The sequence below is a fragment of the Propithecus coquereli genome, unplaced genomic scaffold, assembly GCF_000956105.1.
Source record: "Propithecus coquereli isolate 6110/MARCELLA unplaced genomic scaffold, Pcoq_1.0 Scaffold101, whole genome shotgun sequence".
Taxonomy (NCBI): Eukaryota; Metazoa; Chordata; class Mammalia; order Primates; family Indriidae; genus Propithecus; species Propithecus coquereli.
In genome coordinates, this window is record NW_012133970.1 from 6,680,043 (window position 1) to 6,704,495 (window position 24,453).

Consider the following 24,453-nt stretch of genomic DNA (forward strand, 5'->3'; position numbering starts at 1 on the left):
TCTGGTATGCTTTATATATTCTGCTATTTAACCTGTCAAGATTTAATTTCACTAATTATATTTTTAGGTTCTAGAAGAATAAGTTACTTATTTTTTGAAATTTGCCTGATTTTTATTTGATGATACTCATTCAAAAATTTGTCTACTCTGTAGACATTGGCCTAGGCACAGAATTTATGAAGAAGACCCCAAAGGCAATCACTGCAACAACCAAAATAAATAAATGGGACCTGACCAAATTAAAAAGCTTCTGCACAGCCAAAGAAACTGTCACAAGAGCAAACAGGCAACCTACAGAATGGGAGAAAAAATTTGCATGTTACACATCTGATAAAGTACTGATAACTAGAATCTATATAGAACTCAGGAAAATCAGCAAGAAAAAATCAAACAACCCTATGAAAATGTGGGCAAAGGACATGGACAGAAACTTTTTACAAGAAGATAGACTAATGGCTAACAAACATATGAAAAAATGCTCAACATCTCTAATCATCAGGGAAATGCAAATCAAAACCACAGTGAGATATCACTTATCACCAGTGAGAATGGCCTTTATCAAAAACTCATAAATAATAAATGTTGGAGTGGATGTGGAGAGAAAGGAACACTCATACATTGCTTGTGGGACTGCAAACTAGTGCAACCTCTGTGGAAAGTAATATGGAGATACCTCAAAGAGCTACAAGTAGATCTACCATTTGATCCAGCAATCCCATTACTGGGCATCTACCCAAAAGAACAAAAGACATTCTATAAAAAAGACACCTGCACTCAAATGTTTATGGTGGCACAATTCACAGTTGCAAAGATATGGAAACAACCCAAGTGCCCATCAATACATGAGTGGATTAATAAAATGTGGTATATGTATACCATGGAGTACTATTCAGCTATAAGAAACAATGGTGATCTAGCACCTCTTGTATTTTCCTGGATAGAGCTTGAACCCATTCTACTAAGTGAAGTATCCCGAGAATGGAAAAACAAGCACCACATGTACTCACCATCATATTGGTTTTAACTGATCAACACTTAAGTGCACATATGCTAATAACATTCATCGGGTGTTGGGCAGGTGTGAGGTGGGAGGAGGGGTGGGCATATTCACACCTAATGGGTGTGGTGAGCAGCATCTGGGGGATGGACACGCTTGAAGCTCTGACTCAGGTGGAGCAATGGCAATATATGTAACTTAAACATTTGTACCTTCATAATTTGCTTAAATAAAAAAATTAGAAAAAGTAAATAAATAAAAGAAAAGAAAAGAAAATCATGGGTCATGTACTTTAGTGGTTCTTGTGCCCTAGATAGATTTCAAATTTTACCCCAAATGTGAAGGCATTGGGCTCTCCTTTTGTGTGAGTAACAAGGGCAGTGATAGCTCTGTGTTCTGTGCCCTTTTGGCTTTGAGGAAGGCATGTGGAGCAGGAACTTGCAAAGGAGGACCCTTCACCCTCCTCCCTAGTGCAGTTTACTAGCCAGAGGGTAGTGGCAATGCTCATTAAACATGAAATTTGGAGGTGACTTGAGGAGACTTAAGATAGCCCACTGCAAGAACTGAGTTCTAAGTTTTCTAAGGGTATGTTTCCTTGTGGAGGCTAGAAGAACATTGAAGAACCCATGCTAAAATTAAGACATTTGAAAATGAAAAGTAGAAAATATATGTGGCACCTAGAATTTTGGAAAGACTCTCCCTTCTTGTCATATTTCCTCATTCTATGGCTGGAAATACTGAGAACCAGAAAGGAAAAATAAAACAGCCTGTCTGTGGCAAATCAGGAACACAAAGCATGCGCAGTGGTCTGAGAGTCGAGGTTTTCAAAGAGTACTCTAGGTAATTTTTGTGCCCAGGAAGGTTTGTAAGCCATTGCAGCAACCAATCTGAAAAATCCTCTTCCAATTCTGTCAGCCTGTGGTGTCATAAACCTAAATGACCTCCACAATTGTACTACCTGGTGCTAAGTGACCAGAAGCAGCAACCATTGTACCTATATCTCAGTGGAGCAGCCTTCAAACCAGTTGTATTAAAACCTGGATATTCACATAGTGGTTCCCAAATGTTTTTATGTCATATCTCCTCATCTACCTAATTCCTGAGTATTTGTTCCATGGAACCTAACACTAGGCTCTAAAAATCATATTTGTGGACTAATAATATACACTAGGTAAATTATATGTTATATAATTTATCTTATGAGTCCCAGAGGAAAAAACACTTTGAAGCATAACTCAAAACTGTGTTAGTTTCTTAGGCCAAAACAACCCGAGGGCTTTGTTGGGTTTGGTGGGAACTAGCAAGATGGGACATTTGCATAATATTTGCCATTCCTATGCTGTTTCACCGTGTGACTAGAACTCCTGCCTCAAATACCTCTTGCCCTCTGGGTCCCTGTTCCCCTCTCCTCTCAGTTCCTGGGCTCCAGAGTGCTGATAGTGTAGCTCAGGCAGTGGCAGGTGACTTCAGTCTCTGTCTTCCTTCAGGTGACCTGTGGGGCCTTTTGGTAGGTCTCAGGAAGTTGTATTAAGATGACAGCTTCTGCTATGCATATCAAGAGTAGCTTGGAGTTGAAGACGATTAGAGACTGCTGCCATCTTTGAGGCTTAGTCATGTGTTCAGACAGGTAGGCCTGAAATGCAGGTAGGCAGAGTGGCCTCTGAAGAAGATTAGTTGGAGAGTTATAAATTAAGAATAATATACTTCCTTTGCTTACAGAAGGGTATAGGGGTGACATATTTAATACTTTGCCCACCCCACAGTCCTTAAGCTGTCAAGAAGGAAGACTATGTATAAGAGGGAGATTAGCTGACATGTCCGGAACTAGAAAAATCTTGGTTTTGTCACTCTCCCCAATAGGGGCCTGGGCCCAGACCTCATCTGAGGGCCCAGGGGCTCTGACCAAGGTTCAGACTGGACTACAGCTATTTTCTTCTTTTCTCACTCACCTGTAAAGCTAGTGGGACAGGATAAAGATGGGTACATTGACCCTCTAGCCTTTGTGAAAAAGGAAGCCAGCTAAAAATGGCAAAAATAGACAGTATGGTACAGTGGCAGTGATGAATCCATGACTGGGAAGTACTTGGGGTCAGGCAGAAGTAAGGAGCATTCCCATGCCAGCACTATCCAATAGAACTTTCTGCAGTGATGTAAATGGTCTGTATCTGTGCTATCTAATACAATGTATTGACCACATGTAGCTATTGAGTACTGAGAAACATAGCTAATGTAACAGAAGGAGTAAATTTTAATTTTATTTAATTTTAGTTAAATGTGGCTAGTGGCTACCATGTCAGACAGTACAGCTCTATGCTTTACATCCCAGAAAGTGGATTAAAACACCAATGCCCTCAAATCAGAGAAAGGAAAGACACAGGAGACAGAAAATGGTTCCAAAGATCAGGAGTACTTATTTATGTTAGCGGCTTCTATGCTGCAACCTCCACTTCTATCATCACCCTATCTGCTTCTAAACAGCAGGCTTAGACAGTCCTGCCAGAGAGAAACGCTTTCATTTTTTGGTTTTTTTGTTTGTTTGTTTGAGACAGAGTGTCACTCTGTCACCCTGGGTACAGTGTAGTGATATCAGCATAGCTCACAGCAACCTCAAACTCCTGGGCTGGACTCCAACCATCCTCCTGCCTCAGCCTCCTGAATAGCTGAGACTGTAGGCATGCTCCACAATGCCTGGCTAATTTTTCTATTTTTAGTAGAGACGGGGTCTTGCTCTTGCTCAGGCTGGTTTCGAACTCCTGAGCTCAAGGAATCCTCCGACCTCAGCCTCCCAGAGTGCTAGGATTACAGTATTGAGCCACCGCGCCCGGCCCATAAAAAAACTTCTACAATGTTGCAGAGCCCAAAAGATTGCCCCATAAGCTGGAGCAACTAATTGTAAAAGGATGAAATGTAACAAAATAAATGTAAACTTTTGTGATTAGATCTAAGGTAAGAAATCAGTAGCTCAAGGACAGGCTGAGAGATAGATACAGCTTCTAGACAACATGTTTTAAAGAGACTTAAGAAGTGTTAGTTGATTATAGGCTCAATATGAGTCAGCAGTGGGATCCAGAGGAAAAGCTGATAATAGCTAACATTAAGAATCAATAAAGAAGACTTTTCTTACAGATTTGTTTTGAGGCAGAATAGACTGGTTAGGAGGAGTGAGAAGCCTGTCACTGGAGGTTATAAAATGCAATACTGCTTGAGGGCCATGGTTTTCGCAGGTGTGTAGAGCACAGATTAGATAGATGGATGCTGGCAGTTGTTAATAGAACTCTTTTCCCGGTGCCATTGTATGGTTCACCACCCCACTGTTCAATGTATTAAGAAAAAAAAGGCAGTTGTTGCACATCTTCTTTTCTCCTTTTTTTTTTTCTAATTGGTATTCGAAGATTGAACAGATTAGTGACCACAAGGCATTTTCAGCTTCTCTAAAGAAAGGTGTTAACACTGAACTGTAATGCATCCTCTTGTCTTCTCGGTTTATTTTAGCTCCTCCAAACTGACTGAGATCTCACTTTCAGTCTGCCTTTCACAGGAGCCATTCAATTGGAAATCAAATCAGACAAGCAGAGAAAACTGAGCACGATGTGTAACTCTCAACACATGGGCTAAGCAAGGTGCCAGAAAGTGAGGCTGAGGGTTATAGTTCTGGGACTAGGGGTTTTGTGAGGCATCCCATGTGATGTCTCTACTAGAGAAATATTTTATTCATAATAATAATACTGCTAACATTTATTTTGAGCCGAGAGTAAAACAGTTTACATGGATGATTGCATTTAATTTATTAAACCCTCAATAAATTCTATAATTCTCCCCATTGTACATATGAGGAAATTGAATCAATGAGAGAGTAGGTGAGACTTGCCAAAAGCCACACTGCTAGTCAGTGACAAAAAGTGAGGTTTAAGCCCGCAGAGTCTGGCTTCAGACTCTGTGTTCTTAAGTACTATGCTATATCCTATCTCTATATTATGCTGAAGGAAAGGTGGGGATATTATTCCACAGTGATTTTGGGCAAAATCTCCCTAGAAATAGATGGTGTGAGAGTTGCTAAGGTTGTCTGGACTGTGCTATGTATGAGGCTCCCTTCTTGGTCCTTGGCTGGTTGTATCACATAGGACACCAAAATAGTGCTGTAAAAAACTAGCAGTCTTTTTGTCTCTCATGTGAAATAAATCTGCAGGTAGGAGGTCTGTGGCTGGTATGGTTGCTCCATGGTCATCAGAAATGTATAGCTTTCTGCTATCCTATGTCTAGGGTATGGACCCTGTTCTTATGGCCCAAGATGGCTACTAGAACTTCAGCCATCACATCCTCATTCCAAGCATCAGGATTCAGTAAGGGCTAAAGAAGGGTGTGCTCCCTTCCTTAAAGGTGATTTCTCAGAAGTCTTGCCTAATGCTTCTATTTACATATCACTGGACAGAAGTTAGTCACATAGTCATCCCTGCTGAAACAAAGGATAGGATATGTAGTCTTTTATTCCAGGTACCATGGATTTCCATCTGAAAATCAGAACTCTGTTACTAAGGAGGTTGAAGAGAGTAGATGTTAGATTGGCATCTAGCATGTTGATTCTATGGCACATTGGCTCATTCAACTTGCACTCTTGTGTCTTCACAGTGACTACAGATATGTGGCGGCTGCTTTGGCTGTCATGAGAAATGTGACTCAGCAGATCAATGAACGCAAACGACGTTTGGAGAATATCGACAAGATTGCCCAGTGGCAGGCTTCTGTCCTAGACTGGGAGGTAGGACCCTTCCCAATATGGTGTTGGGGAGTTGGAATAACTTGGCAAAAGCTTCACATCTTATGAATTAGATGTGAAGAGCAAGAGGAAGGATTTAGGTTAGATCCAAGGCAAAACTTCCTGCTAATGAGAGGTGTTCAGTACTTGAGTAGCTTTCTAAGAAGATTGGAGAAATTTTTGTGACAATATTTCATTAAGAAATGAAAGTTTCATTTCTTTGGGTGTAGCCAGGAAACAATTGAGTTGACGTACTAACTTTTTGAAGCTCTTTCAAGTCCTGGATTTATGGTCACCAGATGTATACTTGGACATTCAGTAGTATTAAGTGTTAATGCTACCAAGTATTAAGTAGTATTAAATTTACCCTCAGACACGGAATATGAGGTTGGTTCTCTTGTTTCCAACCATGCAGGACGGCCAAGATACTTTTCTAGTTGGTGGGATTGCCTCACTTGACTTATCTACTAGATCTATCAAAGCCTGCACACTCAAAGCCATGGCCATCATTCCTACAAAATCCACAGACGAAATTCTATTTTTATCATCTTTTAAAAAAATAATCCCTAACAGCCTTCCATTTCATTGCAAACAGCCATGACTTGTCTGAACTCAGAAAGCCTTCCGTAGCTGAAGTCAATAAAACCTTACCTTCGTAGATGCCCACTAAGAGAACCAGGAGTAATGGCACTTCACATTGATCTCTGAGGCCCAAGTTGTATAGTCTGATAGTCCACAGGCTAATGTAACCAAAATGGGAGAGGCTAGACGTGCTACGAAGGAGGGAGCAGCAATCTTAAGCATTGTGGTCACAATATGGAAGTAGAGCCAGCTCCCTATTCCACTGTCCTCAACTCAGGTGTCATTTTTCTATGATTAAGCGATAGTGTCTCTCTTAACATTTCAAGTAGTTTTTAGCCTATTCTAAGGGGACCAGGCATCAGGTTTACAAACAGCTACTTAACCCAGGTCCAGAAAAAAAACCCATCTTTTCTTTTATTCTGCTACCTCTGTTCCTCCTTAATGTGGATAGCTGAAAAAAGACCAAAATTCTGATCAGTTAACATATTTTTGGGTCCTATTTGAAGCATAATGTCTCCATACAAGAGTAGAACAGCAGTGATTCTTTGAGATGCTGGGAGAGGAATCAATATAAAGAGACCCTCTTGCTCATAAGAGGAAACCAGTACTGGCCCAGATTTACTAGAAAATCATGGATTCTCCTTCCCTTGTGTCAGCTCTGCTTTGGCCAATTGCCTGATTAGAGGCAGAGAACTGGACCTAATGACTTCTAGCTAGCCCATCATCTCTAAGGCACTCTAAAATTATGGCCTTTTTCTGTCACTTTGGCAGGGTTCTCTGTAAGAGGACAGCAGCAGTTTCTTCTTAATCTCTGGAACATTTCCGCCTTTCCCAATGACTAGAAGACCTTTGAATTCCTCTCTGGAGCAGGGGCCACAGGGACCAAAAATAGCTTTAAATTCCCTGGCCTACCCAGGGAGCTTCAGTAACACCAAACTCCATAACACTGAGCTATGATTAAAGACTTGGCATCTCAGGAGGAATTTCCTGTGTGTTTGTCTGTGTATGGGCCACAAAGAGGCAATTCTAACAGTTTCTGCCTCCTTTTTTAGCATGATTGGTCCTGTAATCTCATCCAAGCCCAGACACTCCTTGCACCTTCCTGCTTGGTGAAGCCCCTCATCATCTAAATTGGTGTCTTATTCCATTTGGGCTACAATAACAAGATACCATAGACTGGATGATTTATAAACAACAGGAATTTATTTCTCACAGTTCTGAAGGCTGGGAAGTCCAAGATCAAGGAACCCACTAGATTCAGCATCTAGTTAAGGCCCTCTTTCTGTTTCATAGACTGCTGTCTTCTTGTTGGGTCCTTCACATGACAGAAAGGGCAAGGGAGCTCTTTGGAATCTCTTCTGTAATCCCATTCCATTCATGAGGGCTCTGTCCTCATGACCTAATCACCTCCCAAGGCCTCTTTTCCAAATACCATCACATTGGGGAATAGGTTTTAACATATGAATTTTATGTAAACACAGACATTTAGTCTATAGCAATTGATGGAAACATTTCAGAGGCATTCTGGGTCTCTTTGTCCAATTCCAGTTACCGTCTATGGGAACTAGGAGGTCCTAAAGTACCCTTCCCTTTGTCCCATCCCCTAGGTCTTCTGAAAAATAAATGGATCAGTAAAAGTGTCACCTATCCCTCTAAGTAGTAATAAATACTTTAGAGCAGTTTAGAGGATCAGCCCAAGGAAGCATGTGGTTGTGAACTTTCCTATTTAATCAGTAAATTTTAATAAACTGAGAAGAGAAGGAAAAACAATTACAAGAGGGTAAGTGGATTCTCTTTCTCTCCATCTATCATGGTCTTCCTTTCTTGCTGTCCCTTGTCCCTGTCCCCCTCTACTCATGTGGGAAGCAGAGAAACTTCTACCACCTGCTGAGGCTTACTCTTCAAGTAGAAAGAGACTGAGATAGACGACAGCAGGGATTGAGATACTTGGGCAGAAAGGGAGATTTACAGAGAAGATGAGAAAGGGAGAATGCTTGGCAGCTGGTACCTCTAGGGTTAAAGGATAACTGGCATAGAGAAGCTGCGGTAGTCCTAGGTGGTGGGCCTCTCATTTGGCCTCAGGGTGAACAAGAGAATGGGTCTTCCCAGCTCATGAAGTTGTAAAGCCTTTTGAGGATTCCCAGGAGTCCCTCCCTCCCTCCTTCCACACCAGGCCTATTTTGACATCCTCCTTCCCCAGTCTATGCCCAGCCTTGAGTGTTTCTAGGTGGATAAAGGTGCCATCTCTCCTGCCTGGCTGCCTCTCACCATTACATGTCCTTCCCAGGGTGAGGACATCCTAGACAGGAGCTCGGAGCTCATCTACACTGGGGAGATGGCCTGGATATACCAGCCCTATGGCCGCAACCAGCAGCGGGTCTTCTTCCTGTTTGACCACCAGATGGTCCTCTGCAAGAAGGTAATTCTGCCCCCTTCTTCCCTGAGGGAGATGGGCACCTTGGGGCACAAGCCCCTTCCTTTCTGTCATTCCCAGGTTCTCAACCAAGTAGGGAAAAACTACTGGCAGAAGAACAGGAGATTGGCAGCAATTCCATATCAGGAGCACTAGTGTGGCATGCATATCACAGGCAGGGCTGGCTTGTGAGCCATGAAACTCTGTAGTCGGTCCCTTTTGTCTTGATATATTTTTTACCCTTTGCCCTCATGGCCCTCATAGTGCTACTTCTCAATCCCTTCCACCCAGAGCTGATAGCCAGTTGGTTTTTACCAGTTGTTAAAAATATTGAAATATTTCTATCCCAGTTGGTAAACAGTAGCTTCCCCAAGTACCTTTCCTCATTTCTACTCTAATGGCTCTGGCCACCTGGCCCCTCTCTGCCCCAGGAACCAACAAGGGGCCTCCTGCTTTTGCCCTGACAGGTAGGTATCTGTGTGATATAGGAATTTTCCCCATTCCTCTACCCCATTTCCTATGCAAGGTGCATTGGTTCCCCACAACTCTCAACCATGTTCTCACCCACCCTTCCATCTTTGTAATCCATTTGAGGAGAGGTCTTAGTCTTACCACTGACCCTTGGATAATTCTGTGATTGTTGGTTTCTTGGCATCTTCTCCTTGGTTTGGGCGTGGGGATGACAGCATATGTTCTCAGCGTGATCCCTCCCTATGGGATACTGTTCCCCACACCTCCTCCCTAAATAACAGTAGGGAGTTCATACCAGTTTTGGCTCCGGGGACTGGCTGGGAAGAGTTTGGGACCAGGGAAAGTAAAAGACGAAGGAGGAACTGAGTGCTTAGAGTAACTTTCCAAATTTACTGTCCTACCTTTGCCTCTTTTACCATCATCTAGTCCCTTTGTCCTCTCCTTCACCCAGTAGTGAATACCTCTAAAGAGGAATGCTGAGTCACAAAACACTAGGGCAAACACTGCTAATTTTTTCTGTACTGAAACATGAACCCTGTTTGTTTTAAGACCCCTGCCCTCTGTTCGTGTGCATGTGTGTGCCACATATTGCATTAAATCTCTATCCATTTGCCTTTGACAGTGGATTGAGGGAAAAAATTGAGCTTAGATTCAGACTACCTCAGCGTTTGGCAATAAGATCTGAATGTCAGCCCTGGAACCAATAGCCAGCTAGTTAATAGGAATAATAACTACCTCAGTCTGGAGCTGACCCTGGAAGAGAGAACTTTTATGAGTCTGAAACTCAACTAAGCATCAATGCCTCTTTTTAGCTCCCAGCAACTCTTCCCAGGATTTCCATAAAATCAGGAGGCAGAATTTTTGAGGGTTAATTTAGGCAACCAAAGACATTCTCAGCGTATCAGCCATGTCACGAAAAGTCATATGCCCATTCTTCTCCCTAAGGTATGTTCATGCTCGGAACTAGCCACAGAGACAGCAAACAATTAGAAACCTTGTTTATTTTAGGGTTCCCCATCCCCAGACCCTGCTAATTTGGTATCTGTCAGCCGAGGCTGCAGTTACTTTAAGTAAAATGTGAGGCTGGGCTCTGTAAAGCAGTGGCTACAGGAGATAGGGCCAAGAGCCAGAACACAAAACAGTGAGGCAGAGGCTAGGAATAAAGGGGAAGAAACAAGTTGAATAGTAGACTCAGTTTAGGAACCAAAGGGCAGTGGAAGACCAAGATGGAGTGATGAGTCAACTTTCAAGCCAGCTAGCGGGAGCTAATAATCTGGAAGAAACTGGAAGTTAAGATAGGGCTGAGGGTTCAGACCAGCCAAGCTGGCAGGACGGGGGAAGCAGGCAACAAGGATGACAAAAACAAAAAAAAAAAAGAAAGAGAGAAACCATGAAGCAAGGATAGTTTCCCTCAAATGGTAGCTTTCTTGTTCTAGCAAGAACCACAGGCTTTTTTACTAGAGCCTGGGGTTACTAACTCCACATACCTGGGTCATCTTTACACTGGCTTCCCAGAGCATGAGCAGCTACACCCTGATTGTTCAAAGACCATTAAAATTATCTAATGTTTGTGTTGGGGATTTCCATTTGATATCTATTAATACAATAGATCTTTTCTATTCAGCAAACAGGGAATTAATTTTTGATAAATGATTGTGGGGCCAAAAGAAGGTATGCAAAGAGACAAGGTATTTTGTCTGCTGGGTCGTTCAGGGACCTTTTGCTATTACTACAGAAGATTATCTTCTTGAGATAGCGCTTGGAGGAATGGACGAGGCTTCCAGGAGGGTGAATATTCCTTTGACAAAGGAAATCTACAAAGAAAAGGAAGGGGAAGGGCCGAGACTAGGGCAGGTTGAGTAAGGTTCTCACTCCCCTCAGGCACACAATTTAAAAGGATGTCCAAAAGCTCAGTAATCCTTTTTACAAGGAATAAAGCAGGTAAGGAAGGTAAATAATCAAATGTCACTACATTAAGCTTTCTGATGAGTTCATATTTTAAAAGGATGAAACAAGTGCCCCTACCTAGCAAGAGACTAAATAATATGTAACATTTCACATATGATATTTAACAGAAGTGACCAAAAATAGTTTCACGAATCCTAGAATGGGTCAAAGTTAGTTATAAAAAATGCATAAGATAATATCAATAATTTTTTTTAAAGATCAGTTCAAATAAAGAAGAAAAAAGAAGTGATAGTCTGACAACCCCCTGCTTGAGGCAGATGGTTTACTGTTAACAGAGGAACATAAATTCCTTCTCTGTCAAGGGAAAAAGAGCATGATCCTCACTAAAAGGGAATCAAATCTCAAAGTATCCAAAGTTGTAAGATAGCACTTCACTGCTCTGAATTTTTCATTCATGCTGTAAGTATTTATTGAGCCACTGTTCTGTGTTAGACTACAAGCTCTGCCTTCATGGGGCTTATAGTCTAACAGAATTTAAGTGTTATGTAGTTTAAAAATGTATACATACATGAGCACTTAAATAATTCTAAGATGTCTCCAGAGGAATTGCTGTAGGTAATCTTGACAGAATTATGTGTTCCAGGAGATCTGTGAAAACACTATAGATAAGAAAATGTGCTAGCTTTCAAAACAAAATAATATATTCTAGAAAATATAGATTGACAATAAAATGATAATGAATTAGCATTTATTAAGTATCTCTATGATTCTGTTCTAAGAACTTTATATTTACTAACTTAATATAATCCTCACAACAAGTCTATGAGGTAGTTACTATTATTATTCCTATTTTAAAGACATGTAAAGTGAGATACAGGGAAGATATATAAGTTTCCCAAGATGTGATACATAGCTAATAAGCAATGGTGTCAGGAATTGAATCCAGGTAAACTGGCTTCAGATTCCATACTGGTAACTTCTATGTCATTATTGCCATTGAGCTTGTCAGAATTCTATAAATAGACTATTAGACAGTTTATGAACATTTAGAAAGAGATACAGTGATCACAGGGGTTCAGCATTGACTTCCTAAGAGCAAGTCATGTCCCATTAAACTCAGTTTCTATTTTGTAACTAGATTAGTTGATGGGAGGATTGCACTGTACAGAGATTATCTGGATTTCAGTCTGGCATTTCAGATTCTCTCATGGTTTCCTTGCAGACAGAAGCAATGTTGAGTGATAAATAAAGCACAAACTTGCGGTCAGATAATTCTGGGCTCAAATTCTGTTCCAACACTCACTAACTATACAATTTCAAGCAAGTGACTTTACATTTCCTGTACCTCCATTATATCATTTGTAAAATGGAGATAATAACTATTCCACAGGATTATTATGAAGATTAAATAAAATCAGTGCATGTAAAATGCCTGATACAGTGCCTGGCACCTAGTAGGTGTTCATTAATCTCAGTCTTCTCCCACCGCCAACAAAGAAATAGGCAGCCTTATAAGGTAGGGAGGTCCCCATCACTAGATGTACCCAAATATGAGCTAGATGATTATCTGCCAGAGATAGTATAGGAGACGTTGAAACACTCTGTCTGATCTCTCTCCAGGATCGTGTGGCCCAGCCACTAAGTTCCTAACCTACTTTTAAGATTCTCTTAATTCCCAGTCGGTTTTGCAAAAACTTGCCTATTTTGTACATCAGGAGTTGGAACTGACTGAGCCACTGCAACAACTTGTGCAGCCTGTAGCTTGTTTCAGTATGTGGGTGTGTGTGTGTATGTGTGTGTGTGAAGGCACTTTTAAATGGCAATTATAATAGGTGGGAAAGACACCAGTGACTTCTAATTACCTGACCACTTCTTTAAGTTTTGCTGTACCCATTATTTCCTTGTCACTTTTCTTTCAAAAAGTCCAGGTAACATTCTTTGTTCCATTTCTTCCTATCCTCTGTGCTGGCTGTCTGTGCTCCTCTGTGTCTCATTGCCTTGTTATTTTTGCACATGTTTTATTTTCTTCCTGATATTATTTTGGAAATTTTTTGCTGCTTTGAGGGGATTTTTCTCCTTTTTTTTCTCTTTCACTATTTACTGTGGAAGGGAGTAGATCCCCTTTCCCCAATCATCCACTAATGTTCCTGCAGCCCTGAAGTTTCCCCAAACATGCTTTTCCTGCATCCTGTGTCCTGAATTTTGCCACTGTGGACATGGTTGTTCCCTGTGTCATAACTGCTCTGTATTCCTGCTGCTTTCACCGTACCCTGAGGGATCAGAACTAAACAGCATGTAATGATGCTGGGCAGAGGACTTCTTCTGTTCAGGGAAGTTTCTACATTTGGACCATTTGTTCTTGCACTGAAGGGCCAGACTTGGAGAATGAGCCATTTGGGACAACTCACAAATACAACAATAGCAATAGCAATGGGGATAGAGCAGAAAGAAGATGGGGATTTGAAACCAGAATACCTGGGTATTACACTCTGTCCCTTACTAGTTTAACCTTGGGCCAGTTCTTTAACTTCATCCTTATTTTCTTCAATGTAAAATCAAGCTGGTGATAAAACTCATGTCAGGATGCTTTGGGAGAAAAACCCCTGAGATAGTGAGAGAAATGGCATATAGTGTTAAGAGCACAGGTGCTAGGGCCAGACTAGAAGGCACCAATCTCCTTTCTCCCATGAGTTGTGTGATCTTGGGCAAACTTTTTGTCTTTGTAATTATCTCCTCATTTGCAAAATGGGAATGATAATGGTATCTATAAGGAAGGGAAGTTGTGAGGGTTAAATGAGATAATGCAGATGCAGTGCCTGGCATTTAGTAAGAACTTAGTAAATGTTAGCTATACTATTACTGTATATTCAGTGTTACTAATCATTCATTCAGCACTTTTTTACTAGAAGGCAATATAACACATTGCTTAAACAAAAGCACAGATTTTAGTGCTAGACAACCTGAACTAAAAGCCCAGCTCTGACACTTAGTAGCTTTTATTCTTAGGCAAGTTTTGTAACTGCTCTATGTCTATAGTTTCTTATCAAACGGGATTATTACAGTACCCACATTGGAGGACTGTTGTGAGGATTACTTAAGTTAATAAATGCAAAACATTTAGAATAGGGCCTGACACATAATATATTAAGCATCCATTTTTGCTATTACCGTTGTTGTTATTATTTTGTTGTGATTATTAAGCATGTACTCTAGATACTGGAATATAGTAGTGATCAACATGAACCCAGTCTCAGCCCCATGTGCCTTCCCCAGGATCTGGAGGGAAAATTGGCATAGTCCAGGCTAGAGGAGAGTAACCAGGGTCACCTCTTAGGAGCAGGGAGGACCTTCCTGACAGGTAAAGCAGGCTTCAGTCCTGAACAGTTGCATTCCCCAGATTGCAGCATCTGTCATTTGTACAGAATGTCCTGTAGCATCATACTGAACTCCAGGAATGCCCATTGAGGCCAAATTGAAATAACTTGGAACTATTTCAATTATGTAATGTCAGGGATAGGGGTAGGTTACTTGTTTAGCCATTGGCTAGGGCCAGGGCCTAGGTATCTGTCTGCAGACTACCAGGACCCTCCTGAAGAAGCATTAGCTCCCTAATATCCTCCAACTTGGATGAGCAGAAAGGAAAAGGAGGAAGGCTCGCATTTTATTAGAAATTATTAGAACTTTATTAGACAGAGAAGTTGTGATACTCCAAATAGCATCTTTTTGAATACCTACTCATGATGTTCCTGTGAAGAAACTCAGACCACCATTAACAAGTGGCATGTGGGCAGCCTGGTCCCAACAGGATCACAGGCAACCAGGGCTCAGGAGGCTTTTGTCCTTGCTATGTGCAGAAGATGACTAGAAAAACCTCTGGGGCTTTGTCTGCTGCTCTTCTCTGGACACCCCTGAATGAGGCAAGACCAAGGAAGGAAGAGTGCTGGGAACAGCCTAAATAAGCAGCTAAAACTAAAAGCTGTGACCAACATGGTGGCTAAGTGTGTTAAGAGTGTAGTATGTAAAGGTCTTCACAGTTGGTGTTAGAATTTGGAGAAGGGGAGCCGCATCGGCTGGCTGGTGGGTACAATCAAGAAAAGCTTCTTTGGGGAAAAAGAATGTGTGAATTTGACTTTTAAGTCTAGAAGAATTGGAATAGGAGGCATGGTTAGCCAGGGAGGAGATATTAGTGCGAACCCAAGTACCTGTTATTTTGGTGAGTGGGTGGCAAATACTGTATGGCAAATACCATCCCTTCCCTGAAAGGGTACATAGAATTTCCAAGGATGGTGGGGCAACTATGTAAATTGAAAAATATTCAGAATTACTCCTGCTTTGGCTTATTTTTACTTATAATATGTTTTTAAGGGCTATGAACACTGGCCGGGGAGCAAGAAAGCTCAGGGCCACATTTAGTGGACCAGGCTGGCCCCATGCCCTGGGAACTGCAGCTTTACAGCCATTTTACAGAGTAAGGATAACTCCCTTATTTCATGGTTGAGAAAATTGAGGTTCAGAGAGGCTAAGTAGCTTGCCCAAAACCATATAGCTAGTAGGTATAAGGTTATTGGCGGCAAGGAGAAAGAAAAGGCGAGGAGAACGGACAAGAAGCAACACTGCTTTATTGAGTGCTCCCGGGCAAGGTTCACGGGTCCCGAGAAACAGAGCCAGAGAAGTCGTGCCCGTTCGGAGGGGGCTAGGGCTTTTCATGCTGCCTGAAGCGGGTTCGGGGATTTTTCCACTGAGGGTTTTGCCAGGTCCCGAGAAACGGAGTCTGTTGTACAGTCCCGAAAACCGAAACTGCCTGTATCTGGCTTATCATCCGCGTTCAGTTGTTTTTGGCGGGCACAGTCGACTTTCTCTTCTTTTACAGCTTTAGGGAGGGGAAGGGGTGCCTGCCACCAGCCTTACAATAGGTTAAACAACATGGACTCAAACTCAGGGCTTTGGACGCTATCTCATACTCTTTCCTTTGTTCCATGTTGCTTTGTGGCCTTAGCTACCATTTCTGATTGGACCTCCTGAACCAGTAGGTCATCCTTAATCATTTCTATCATTTCCATACACTTGGCTTATGACTAATCAAATGCCTGAACACTCATATTCGACCCTCTGGGGGGGTTGGGAAGAGTAGGCGAAGGGCGAATTTTAATAACACCTCTCTCTAGCCCTGTTTTCCTGCTACAGAAGCAGAAAATCTCTCTAGTTTCTTGTCATCCTTAAATATCTAAACAAACAATCGGAGGTTCAGGGATTTTGCAGCAAAATGGCTGACTAGAGGAAGCTGGCACATGCCTCTTCCTCAGAGAAGAACCAAGATATGGATTAGATATCCATAATTTGTCTGGGAAAGAATCCTGGAATATAACAGAGTCAACACGATGTACTGAGGGTGAAGGAAGAGTGCTTCCTGGTGGGGGTAACTGAAAGCCTTGAGTGGCCTCCAGACCTAGGGAAGGGGTAAGTGAAAGACCCTCAGGGCTCCACATTCCAGCCATGGATCTTTACAATCCTAGCTACAAAAGAGCTCCTAAACCCTTACAGGCCTCTAGACTGGCATAGAGAGCTGCCTGAAGATCTTGCAGAGGTACTGCTCAAACTTAAGTGGAGTTCCACAGGCTTCTGAACACTGGACACAGGGCAACTGCAGTGCAGAGTCATTGTAGGAGCCTATCCCCCAAGGCCCTGAGCCCTGTCCTGAGGTCACCTCTGCCTCTGCAGGCTGCTGGGCCAGGGAGGGAGATGGGAACCTGAGTGCTCACAAGTACCCCAAAGACAAGTTCTGCTGCTGCAGCTGTGGGCTACTATGGGACTGAGGGGTGTTTGAACCATGAACCCCACACCTGCAGACCCCCTCCCAGAGCTGCCCGCCTGACTGCTCCAATGGAGAGGAGCATACCCTTCCCAGTGACAGGCCCACAGTGCAACTGCCATTGACCTGCCTGACTGTTCCACGGGCAGCCTAGGACCAGCCCATAATTCCCTATCACAGCACTTAAATTCAGGAGGCCTGAGGACAGGTCCATTGGCCTGGTCCTGTCCCCCCAGGTCTTGATCACATCTCAGGGGCAGATCTGACCTTGAGTGGAGGAGCTCCCGTAGTCAGAACTGAGAGAAGAATGGTGTGGGTTTGTGCTGCGCCTTGCAGGTTCTTTGGTGGTGGAGGTGCCTCCACCACTCCCAGGAAGTTTTCCCCAGCGGCCTAGGACTTCCCTTCCCCTGCCGCCATTGGGGTTGGCACTTGCACCCGCCTTTGGGGAGCCTGGAAATAGGCTTGCCTGACTCAGCCCCACCCGACCTCGCTTTGCTCCTCCACCATGGCAGTGGTGGTGGTGGTGGAGGTGGAGGAACACAGGATGGGGACCCCTATGAGTTCCAAGTCCCCCTCCATCATCTGAGTGGGACATCCAAGTACTTCTGATTAATTAAGGCCAAGCATAAATCCCACAACCACCACCACAGCTGGCTCTCTCCTGCAAGGGCCACCTACCAGCAGGAAGACCAACTCGTCCAGCCCATCACAACATTTGCTAACATAAGTATACAGCCCCCCGTTGATGCTTACTGACAGGCGCTACCTACTGGCCTGAAGGATGGACTGCATGCCCCAATATAATTCATGCTATTAGAAGTGCACAGTGCTGGGGAAAGAGATAAGCTTTTGGAGACCCCTTCTCGGCAAGAGGTGCCTGTCCACATGCCTAGTACACCCCTGCTACAATCTACAAATAACTAGCATTTGAGGAAACCACCACACTAAGGCTATATATAACCAAGGAGTTCATTCAGAACCTTGGCTCCCTGAAAGCACCATTCAACAATGTCAAAGGTCCCTACCCAACATATGCTATAGTCACATCCTTAAAGGGAGGGAAAAAGGCCCATCTGAACAAAAGTAAATTAAAAAAATAAGAAGTGACAGCTTCTCTAGATGTGAAGGAATCTGCATAAGAACTCTGGCAGTATAAAAAAAGAGTATAAAGACCACCCTGAAAGGATCACACTAGCTCTCTAGCAAGGCATCCTAACTAAAATGAAAATTCTGAAATGACAGATAAAGAATTCAAAATTTGGGAGGGAGGGAGGCAAGTTGGCTGACTAAGACATCAATTGCCAGATCATCCCAGAAAGGAGAAAAAATTTCAGGTGAAATAGCATAGCCCAGGTAGAATACTGAGGGAAGAGTGCCAGAACCTACTGGAGATCCCATGGAAAGAAGTTGTGGAATAGGACAAGAAGATGCAAGATTTTGGCAGAGATTGATCCCCCGAGGAATTTGGAGTCCCACAGAAAGGGTAGGTAGGGGTGTTTATCTTTCCTGCCCTCGTACCTGGAGCAGATTGCCAGCTCTGAACTCTCAGTGCAGTGTCCCTGTCGTTGGATTCCACACAAACATTCCCCAGCACTCACTCAGACTGTAGCAACTGCAAAGGTCTAGGGGGAGATAGGAGAGCTGCAGGATTCTTGGAGTTCTGACCAGTAACGGGGGGCTGACCCTAGGAAAGTGCCATGAGCCACAATGCTTTTGGGGACAAAGGGAAGTGGAGCACACGCTCTCCTCCACCGAAGAGCCCCTGGCTTAAGATCTGAAGTTGTCTGCAGTCCTCCCAGTACATGAGTACAGAGTGGAGTCCATAGGACAGGAGAGTGTTCCCACCTCAAAACAAGAGCAGCACTGGAGCCTGGTAGGGGACATACAGACAGGGACTTCCCTGCCCCAGCCAATCACTGCTGTGGGCATAGCAATGCCTGCTCCCATGAGGGTTTGGTATGAGTGTGCCACTGTACAGCCAGTCCCAGGCATGTAGGGGAAGCTGCGCTCCCACTAATACTGTGCTCACTGCACCCGGGTTTTGCATGGAGGGTGCAGCTCATTTCCCTCCCTTAACTGGGAGGCAGTGGTTTTTGTGGCTGCCTTGACCAGTGAATCTCAGCCCTTGAGTATCTGCATTGCTGGATCCACAGCTAACATTCTACAGCACCCACTGAGACTGCAGCAGCCCTGGGGGCCAGTGGGTCCCAGGGAAACTGTGGGATTCCTGGAGCTTGGACATTCAGGGCAGGCTGTTTCCAGGTGGGAGGAAAGTACAGCACACTGGAGAGCTCCTCGGGACAAAGGGGACCAGAGCACCAGTTTTCCTTCAATCAGAATCTTCCCTCCCTCCTCCTTTCCCTCGCCTACTGCTGCCCGTGCAGCCACAGCTGTTCCGAAGTAGGGCTTGTGGTGATGTACCATGGAACAGTCAAGTCAGGGCATTTGGGAGCAATTGCCCCCTCTCTGACAGTGTGCCCACCATACCCAGGCTTCCATGGAAAGTGGGGCTTATGCCTTTCCCTTTAAAAAACCGTAGCTTTCTATAGCAGAGTACAGGGAAACCAAAAGCTGCCTGTTTCAAGCTGGCAGAAGTTTTGCCCTGAGGCCGTCTGGGCAGAGATCTGTGGGTCAGGTGTTTTCTGAAGCCCTCAGCTACATTATGGCCTGGAGGAAAAAGTGACTATCTGAACTGAAAGTCATGAGTCCCAGGTCTGTGGTTTGGTAGGGAAGGAGATAGCGTGTCTGCCTACCCAGGCTGGGAAGCTGGATCACTCCCTTCCCTTCCACCCACTGCTGCTGATGCACTCATAGCTGTACCCACTGGTGCAGATGTGCCAGGGCATGATCAAACCAGGGAATTTGGGAGTATCTGTCTTTCCCCTGCCCCCACAGTGTGTCCACCACAACCAGGCTTATATTGAGGGTGGGGCCCACCACTTTTACCTTTAAAAAGCCACAACTTCCTACAGCAGAGTACAGGCAAGTGGAAAAGCGGGCTGTTTCAGGCTTTATGAGTAGAGCCTGTTTGGGCAGAGATCTGCAGGTCAGGTGCTTCCATGGCCTGGAGGAAAGTGGCTATCTGAACTGAAAGTCAGTAGTGTAATAGAGAGGGAAATAGCATGCCTCCCTACCCAGGCTGAGAAACTTATTCACTCCCCTTCATCTCTCCCCAAAACCCCTGACAGAGATCTCAGTGAAATTCAACGCAAGTTCCCCCAACATTCTTATCAAGGCTTGTACTTACACCCATCACTGGGGTGTACAAGGGCGAGCTTGGCAGCCCAGCTTTGACCCCCAGGGTTGAAGAGGGAACACAGGACAGCAGGCGTTCCACAGACCACTGCACCACCAGAACAAACTGAGACGAAGCACTTACCCATCAGCTTCTGCTGCAGCCAGCTGTTACACATAAGTGCCACCTACTGGCTTGATGGTTGAACTACAGCCTAATATTTTTTCTACTACAACCAGCATCTGAGAGACACTGCTTACTGCACAAAGACTACTAATAACCAAGGAACACATACAGACCCTTGGCTCCCTGAAAATACCCCAAGTTGAAGTTAAATAGACAATAAAATATCTTTCAGACACACCCACAAGGGAAAAACATAAAAAATAAAGTATAAATAAAAATAAAATTCCACCCAAATGAAAGGATAGCCAAACATAAGAAGGAACATCTTGTCCAGATGAGAATGAATCAGAGTAAGAACTCTGGCAGTATGAAGAAACAGACTGTTTGTATACCCCCAAAGGATAACAATAACTCTCCAGCAATTGATCCCAACCAAAAAGAAAGTGGTGAAATAACGGATACAGAATTTAGAATATGGCTTATAAGGAAGTTCAATGAAATCCAAGAGAAAGTTAAAAATCAACACAAAGAATCCAAAAAGTAATTCAGGATGTGAGCAAAAAATTTTACTAAAGAGGTATATTTAAAAAAAAAACAAACAAACAGGACTTCTGGAAATAAAAGACACATTGATGGGTTTACAAAATGGAGTTTCAAGTTCAAAAACTCATGCCTGTATTTACAGAAATTTGAGAGTTTGAGGTGGGAGGAGTGCTCAAAGCCAGCAGTTCAAGCCAGCCTGGGAAACATAGCGAGAATTATTCTCCACAAAGAATAAAAAAAAAAAATTAGCCAAGCATGGTGGTGTGTACCTGTAGTCCAAGCTACTTGGGAGGGTGAGGCAGTAGGATTGCTAGAGCCCAGGAGTTTGAGGCTACAGGGAACTATGATCATGCTACTGTACTCTAGCCCAGGTCACAGAGTGAGATGCTGTCTCTAAAAAAGAAAGCTCAAACAATAGACAAGACCATTCAAAAGAAATAACTTCAGAGTTTGCAGACAAGTTTTTTGAATTAACTCAGTTAATTCAATTAATTTTTTCCTTATTTTCCAAAAATAAGGAAAAAAGAATTAAAGGAAATGAATAAACTCTTTGAGAAATATGGGATAATATAAAATGCCCAAACCTAAGAAACATTAAGTATTACTGAGGGAGAATAAGAAAAAGTAAAATGTTTGGAAAACCTATTTGAGGGAATAATTGAGGAAAACTTGCCTGGATCTTGCTAGAAGTTTAGATATTCACGTAAAGGAGCTCAAAGAACGCCTGGAAAATTCGTTGCAAAAATGGCATTACAAAGGTATATAGTCATTGGGCTATCTAAAATCAATCTGAAGGAAAGAATTCTAAGGATGGCAAGAGAAAAACATCAAGAAAACTTATGAAGACAAACCTGTCGGACTAACAACAGATATCTCAGCAGAAACCTAGAAGCCGGAAGGGATTGGTTTCCAGTCTTTAGCCTTCTAAAGCAGAATAATTGTCAGCCAAGAATTTTATATCCTACAAAACTAATTTTCTTAAGTGAAGGAGAAATAGAGTCTTTCCCAGACAAGCAAACAATGAGGGACTATGTCATCACTAAATCAGCCTTGCAAGAAATGCTTAAAGGGATTTTAAACATCAAAATGAAAAGTTGCTACTCCCCAGTATGAAAAACACTTAAAAGTATAAAACTCACAGGGCTTATAAAACAGTAACGCAATAGAGAATACAAAGCAACTAGGTAACAATCAACATGATGACTGGAACAGTATCTCACATACCAATGATAACTTTGAATTTAAATGATCTAAATGTCCCACTTAAAAGGTATAGATTAGATTGGCAGAATGGATAAAAAACACAAGCCAAATATCTGCTGACTTCAAGAGACCCACTTAACTCATAAAGATTCTTATAGACTTCAAGTAAAGGAGTAGAAAAATATTCCAGGAAAATGGAAACCAAAAGTGAGCAGGAGTACCTATTCTTATATCTGATAAAATAGACTTTAACTCAACAACTCTAAAAAGAGACAAAGAAGGTCATTATATAATAATAAATGGAACAATCCAACAAGAAGATATAACAATCGTCAATATATGTGCACCTAACACCAGACCTGCCAGATTCATAAAGCAAATACTGCTAGCTCTAAGGAAACAGACAGCAATACAATACCATTGGGGGTCTTCAGCACTCCACTGACAACACTAGACAGATCATCGAGGGAGAGAGTCAACAAAGAAACACTGAACTGAAACTGGACTCTAAAACACATGGACCTAATAGACATTTACAGAACATTCTATCCAAAATCTGCAGAATTTTCATTCTTCTCATCAGCACATGGAACATTCACCAAGATAGGCCATATGATAGGCCACAAAATAAGTCTGGGTATATTTTAAAAAATTAAAATATCAAGTATCATCTTAGACCACAGCAGAGTAAAACTAGATATCTATTCTGAGAAGAAATATGAAAACTATACAAATAATTGGAAATTAAACAACCAGCTCCTGAATGATCTTTGGGTCAATGATTAAACCAAGATGGAAATTTAAAATGTTTTGAAATAAATGGTAACAGTGACACAAGCTATGAAAGCCTATGGGATACAGCAAAGGCAATGCTAAGAGGGAAGTTTATAGCGCTAAGTGCCTGTATCAAAAAGACAGGACGATGACAAATCTACAATCAAACATCATACTGCAAGGAACTAGAAAAAAAAAGAATTAATAAAACCGAAAGCTAGCAGAAGACAAGAAATAACAAAGATCAGAGCAGAACCAAATGAAGTTGAAATAAAAAATACAAAAGATCAAGAAAACAAAAAGTCATATACTTGCAAGATGGCAGACGAGAAAACCTGCCAGTCAGAGTGTCTCTGCAAAAAAGACACATTTTAGAAGAAAGAGAAAAAAATAAACTAGCAGAGAAACATACATAAAGTGAGGGTCAGAAGGAAGGGTGCCTGAAACTACAGGAGACTCCATGGGAAGACGTTGCAGAGGAGAACTAGGAGAAAGGTCCCCGAGAGGCTTGGAGACCAGCGACAAGGGTAGGTGAAGAAGATAACTTTCCCCTCCCTTGCATCTTGGACTGCTGGTGGGCTCCTGAGCGGTTGGAGAGACCTGCCGACACCAGCCCAGAGATGGCCACCACCAGTGAGCAGTGGCCTCTTGCGGACATGGCACCAGGCTCCCAGCTCCCTCGGGGCACCTCCGCGGGTGCAGACCCGAGCCTATGAGCAGACGCCATATAGCTCCATTCTCTCCTTCCTCCTCCCTATGCGTGGGGGCCCAGAGAGACAATTTAGCCGTCACATGGAGGCATCTCCAAGGAACAGGACCTTTCCTTTTGGGGCACTGCAGCAGACTGAGGGGTACTCAGACTGCGGGCTCCCTGCCCGCCAGCCCTGCTAGGTGCTGCTTGCCTGGGGCATCCAGGAGAGTGGGGCAAATCCCGAGGTGGAGTGAAATAGATCCAGCTTGGGCACCCTGTAGCTGTTTCAAGGCCAGCACCCCTCCCCTGGCAGGGTCAGGGATTGATCTCCAGTGTCCAGGGGACAGGCCTGCAGACCAGACCCTGTACACCCAGGTCATGATCGCACTGCCCCGTGGCACAGAAGGGAGATCTGTGAAAGACCCTACTGAGGAGTGTGTGCCTTCAGGGGCAGATCAGCATGCCTGAGTGGCAACCCTCCTCCCAAAAGAGGGCTGTGCACACAGCTCAGGCTACGATCCTGGGTAGGGAACCTCCCGGCCCACGTCACAGCCAGGGGAGATCCATCGACCTGAGATCCCCCTTGCTGGGAGAGGCCACGGAGAAGGGGACGGTGGAGAGGAGCAAGACCTGCTCCAGAGCGCAGCTCTTGGACAGCCCCGCCCCCAGGCCCAGACTTTCAGCTGAGTGGACCCATTTCAGCCCCTCCTGACAGCATTGCACAGAAACAAATAACAGACCTTTGACCCCTGCTAACAGCAGTTGTGGAGCCTGAAGGCAGGCTTACCCAATCCAGCCCCACCCAGACTCACTCCCGGTCCTGCCCCCACTGAGGTGAAGAAGAAGGACACACCTGGAAGTCCCAGGGCCTCACGCACAACCCGAGGCACAAGAGGGCCTCTCTAGAGGAACAAGAGCTGGCTACAGGACCCAAAAACAGCACTGCAG

The 24,453-nt window shown here is 43.5% G+C and overlaps 1 protein-coding gene across 2 annotated transcripts in view; it reads left to right on the forward strand.

Annotated features, from left to right (window-relative positions):
- The window catches only part of ARHGEF9 (Cdc42 guanine nucleotide exchange factor (GEF) 9), a 139,653-nt gene that overhangs the window by 85,759 nt on the left and 29,441 nt on the right, over positions 1-24,453 (forward strand). For both annotated transcript variants that reach the window (XM_012643867.1, XM_012643875.1), the window contains 2 exons: positions 5,624-5,753; positions 8,620-8,751. In XM_012643867.1, the coding sequence (XP_012499321.1) occupies positions 5,624-5,753; positions 8,620-8,751 (262 nt within the window). The remainder of the gene's footprint in view (positions 1-5,623; positions 5,754-8,619; positions 8,752-24,453) is intronic.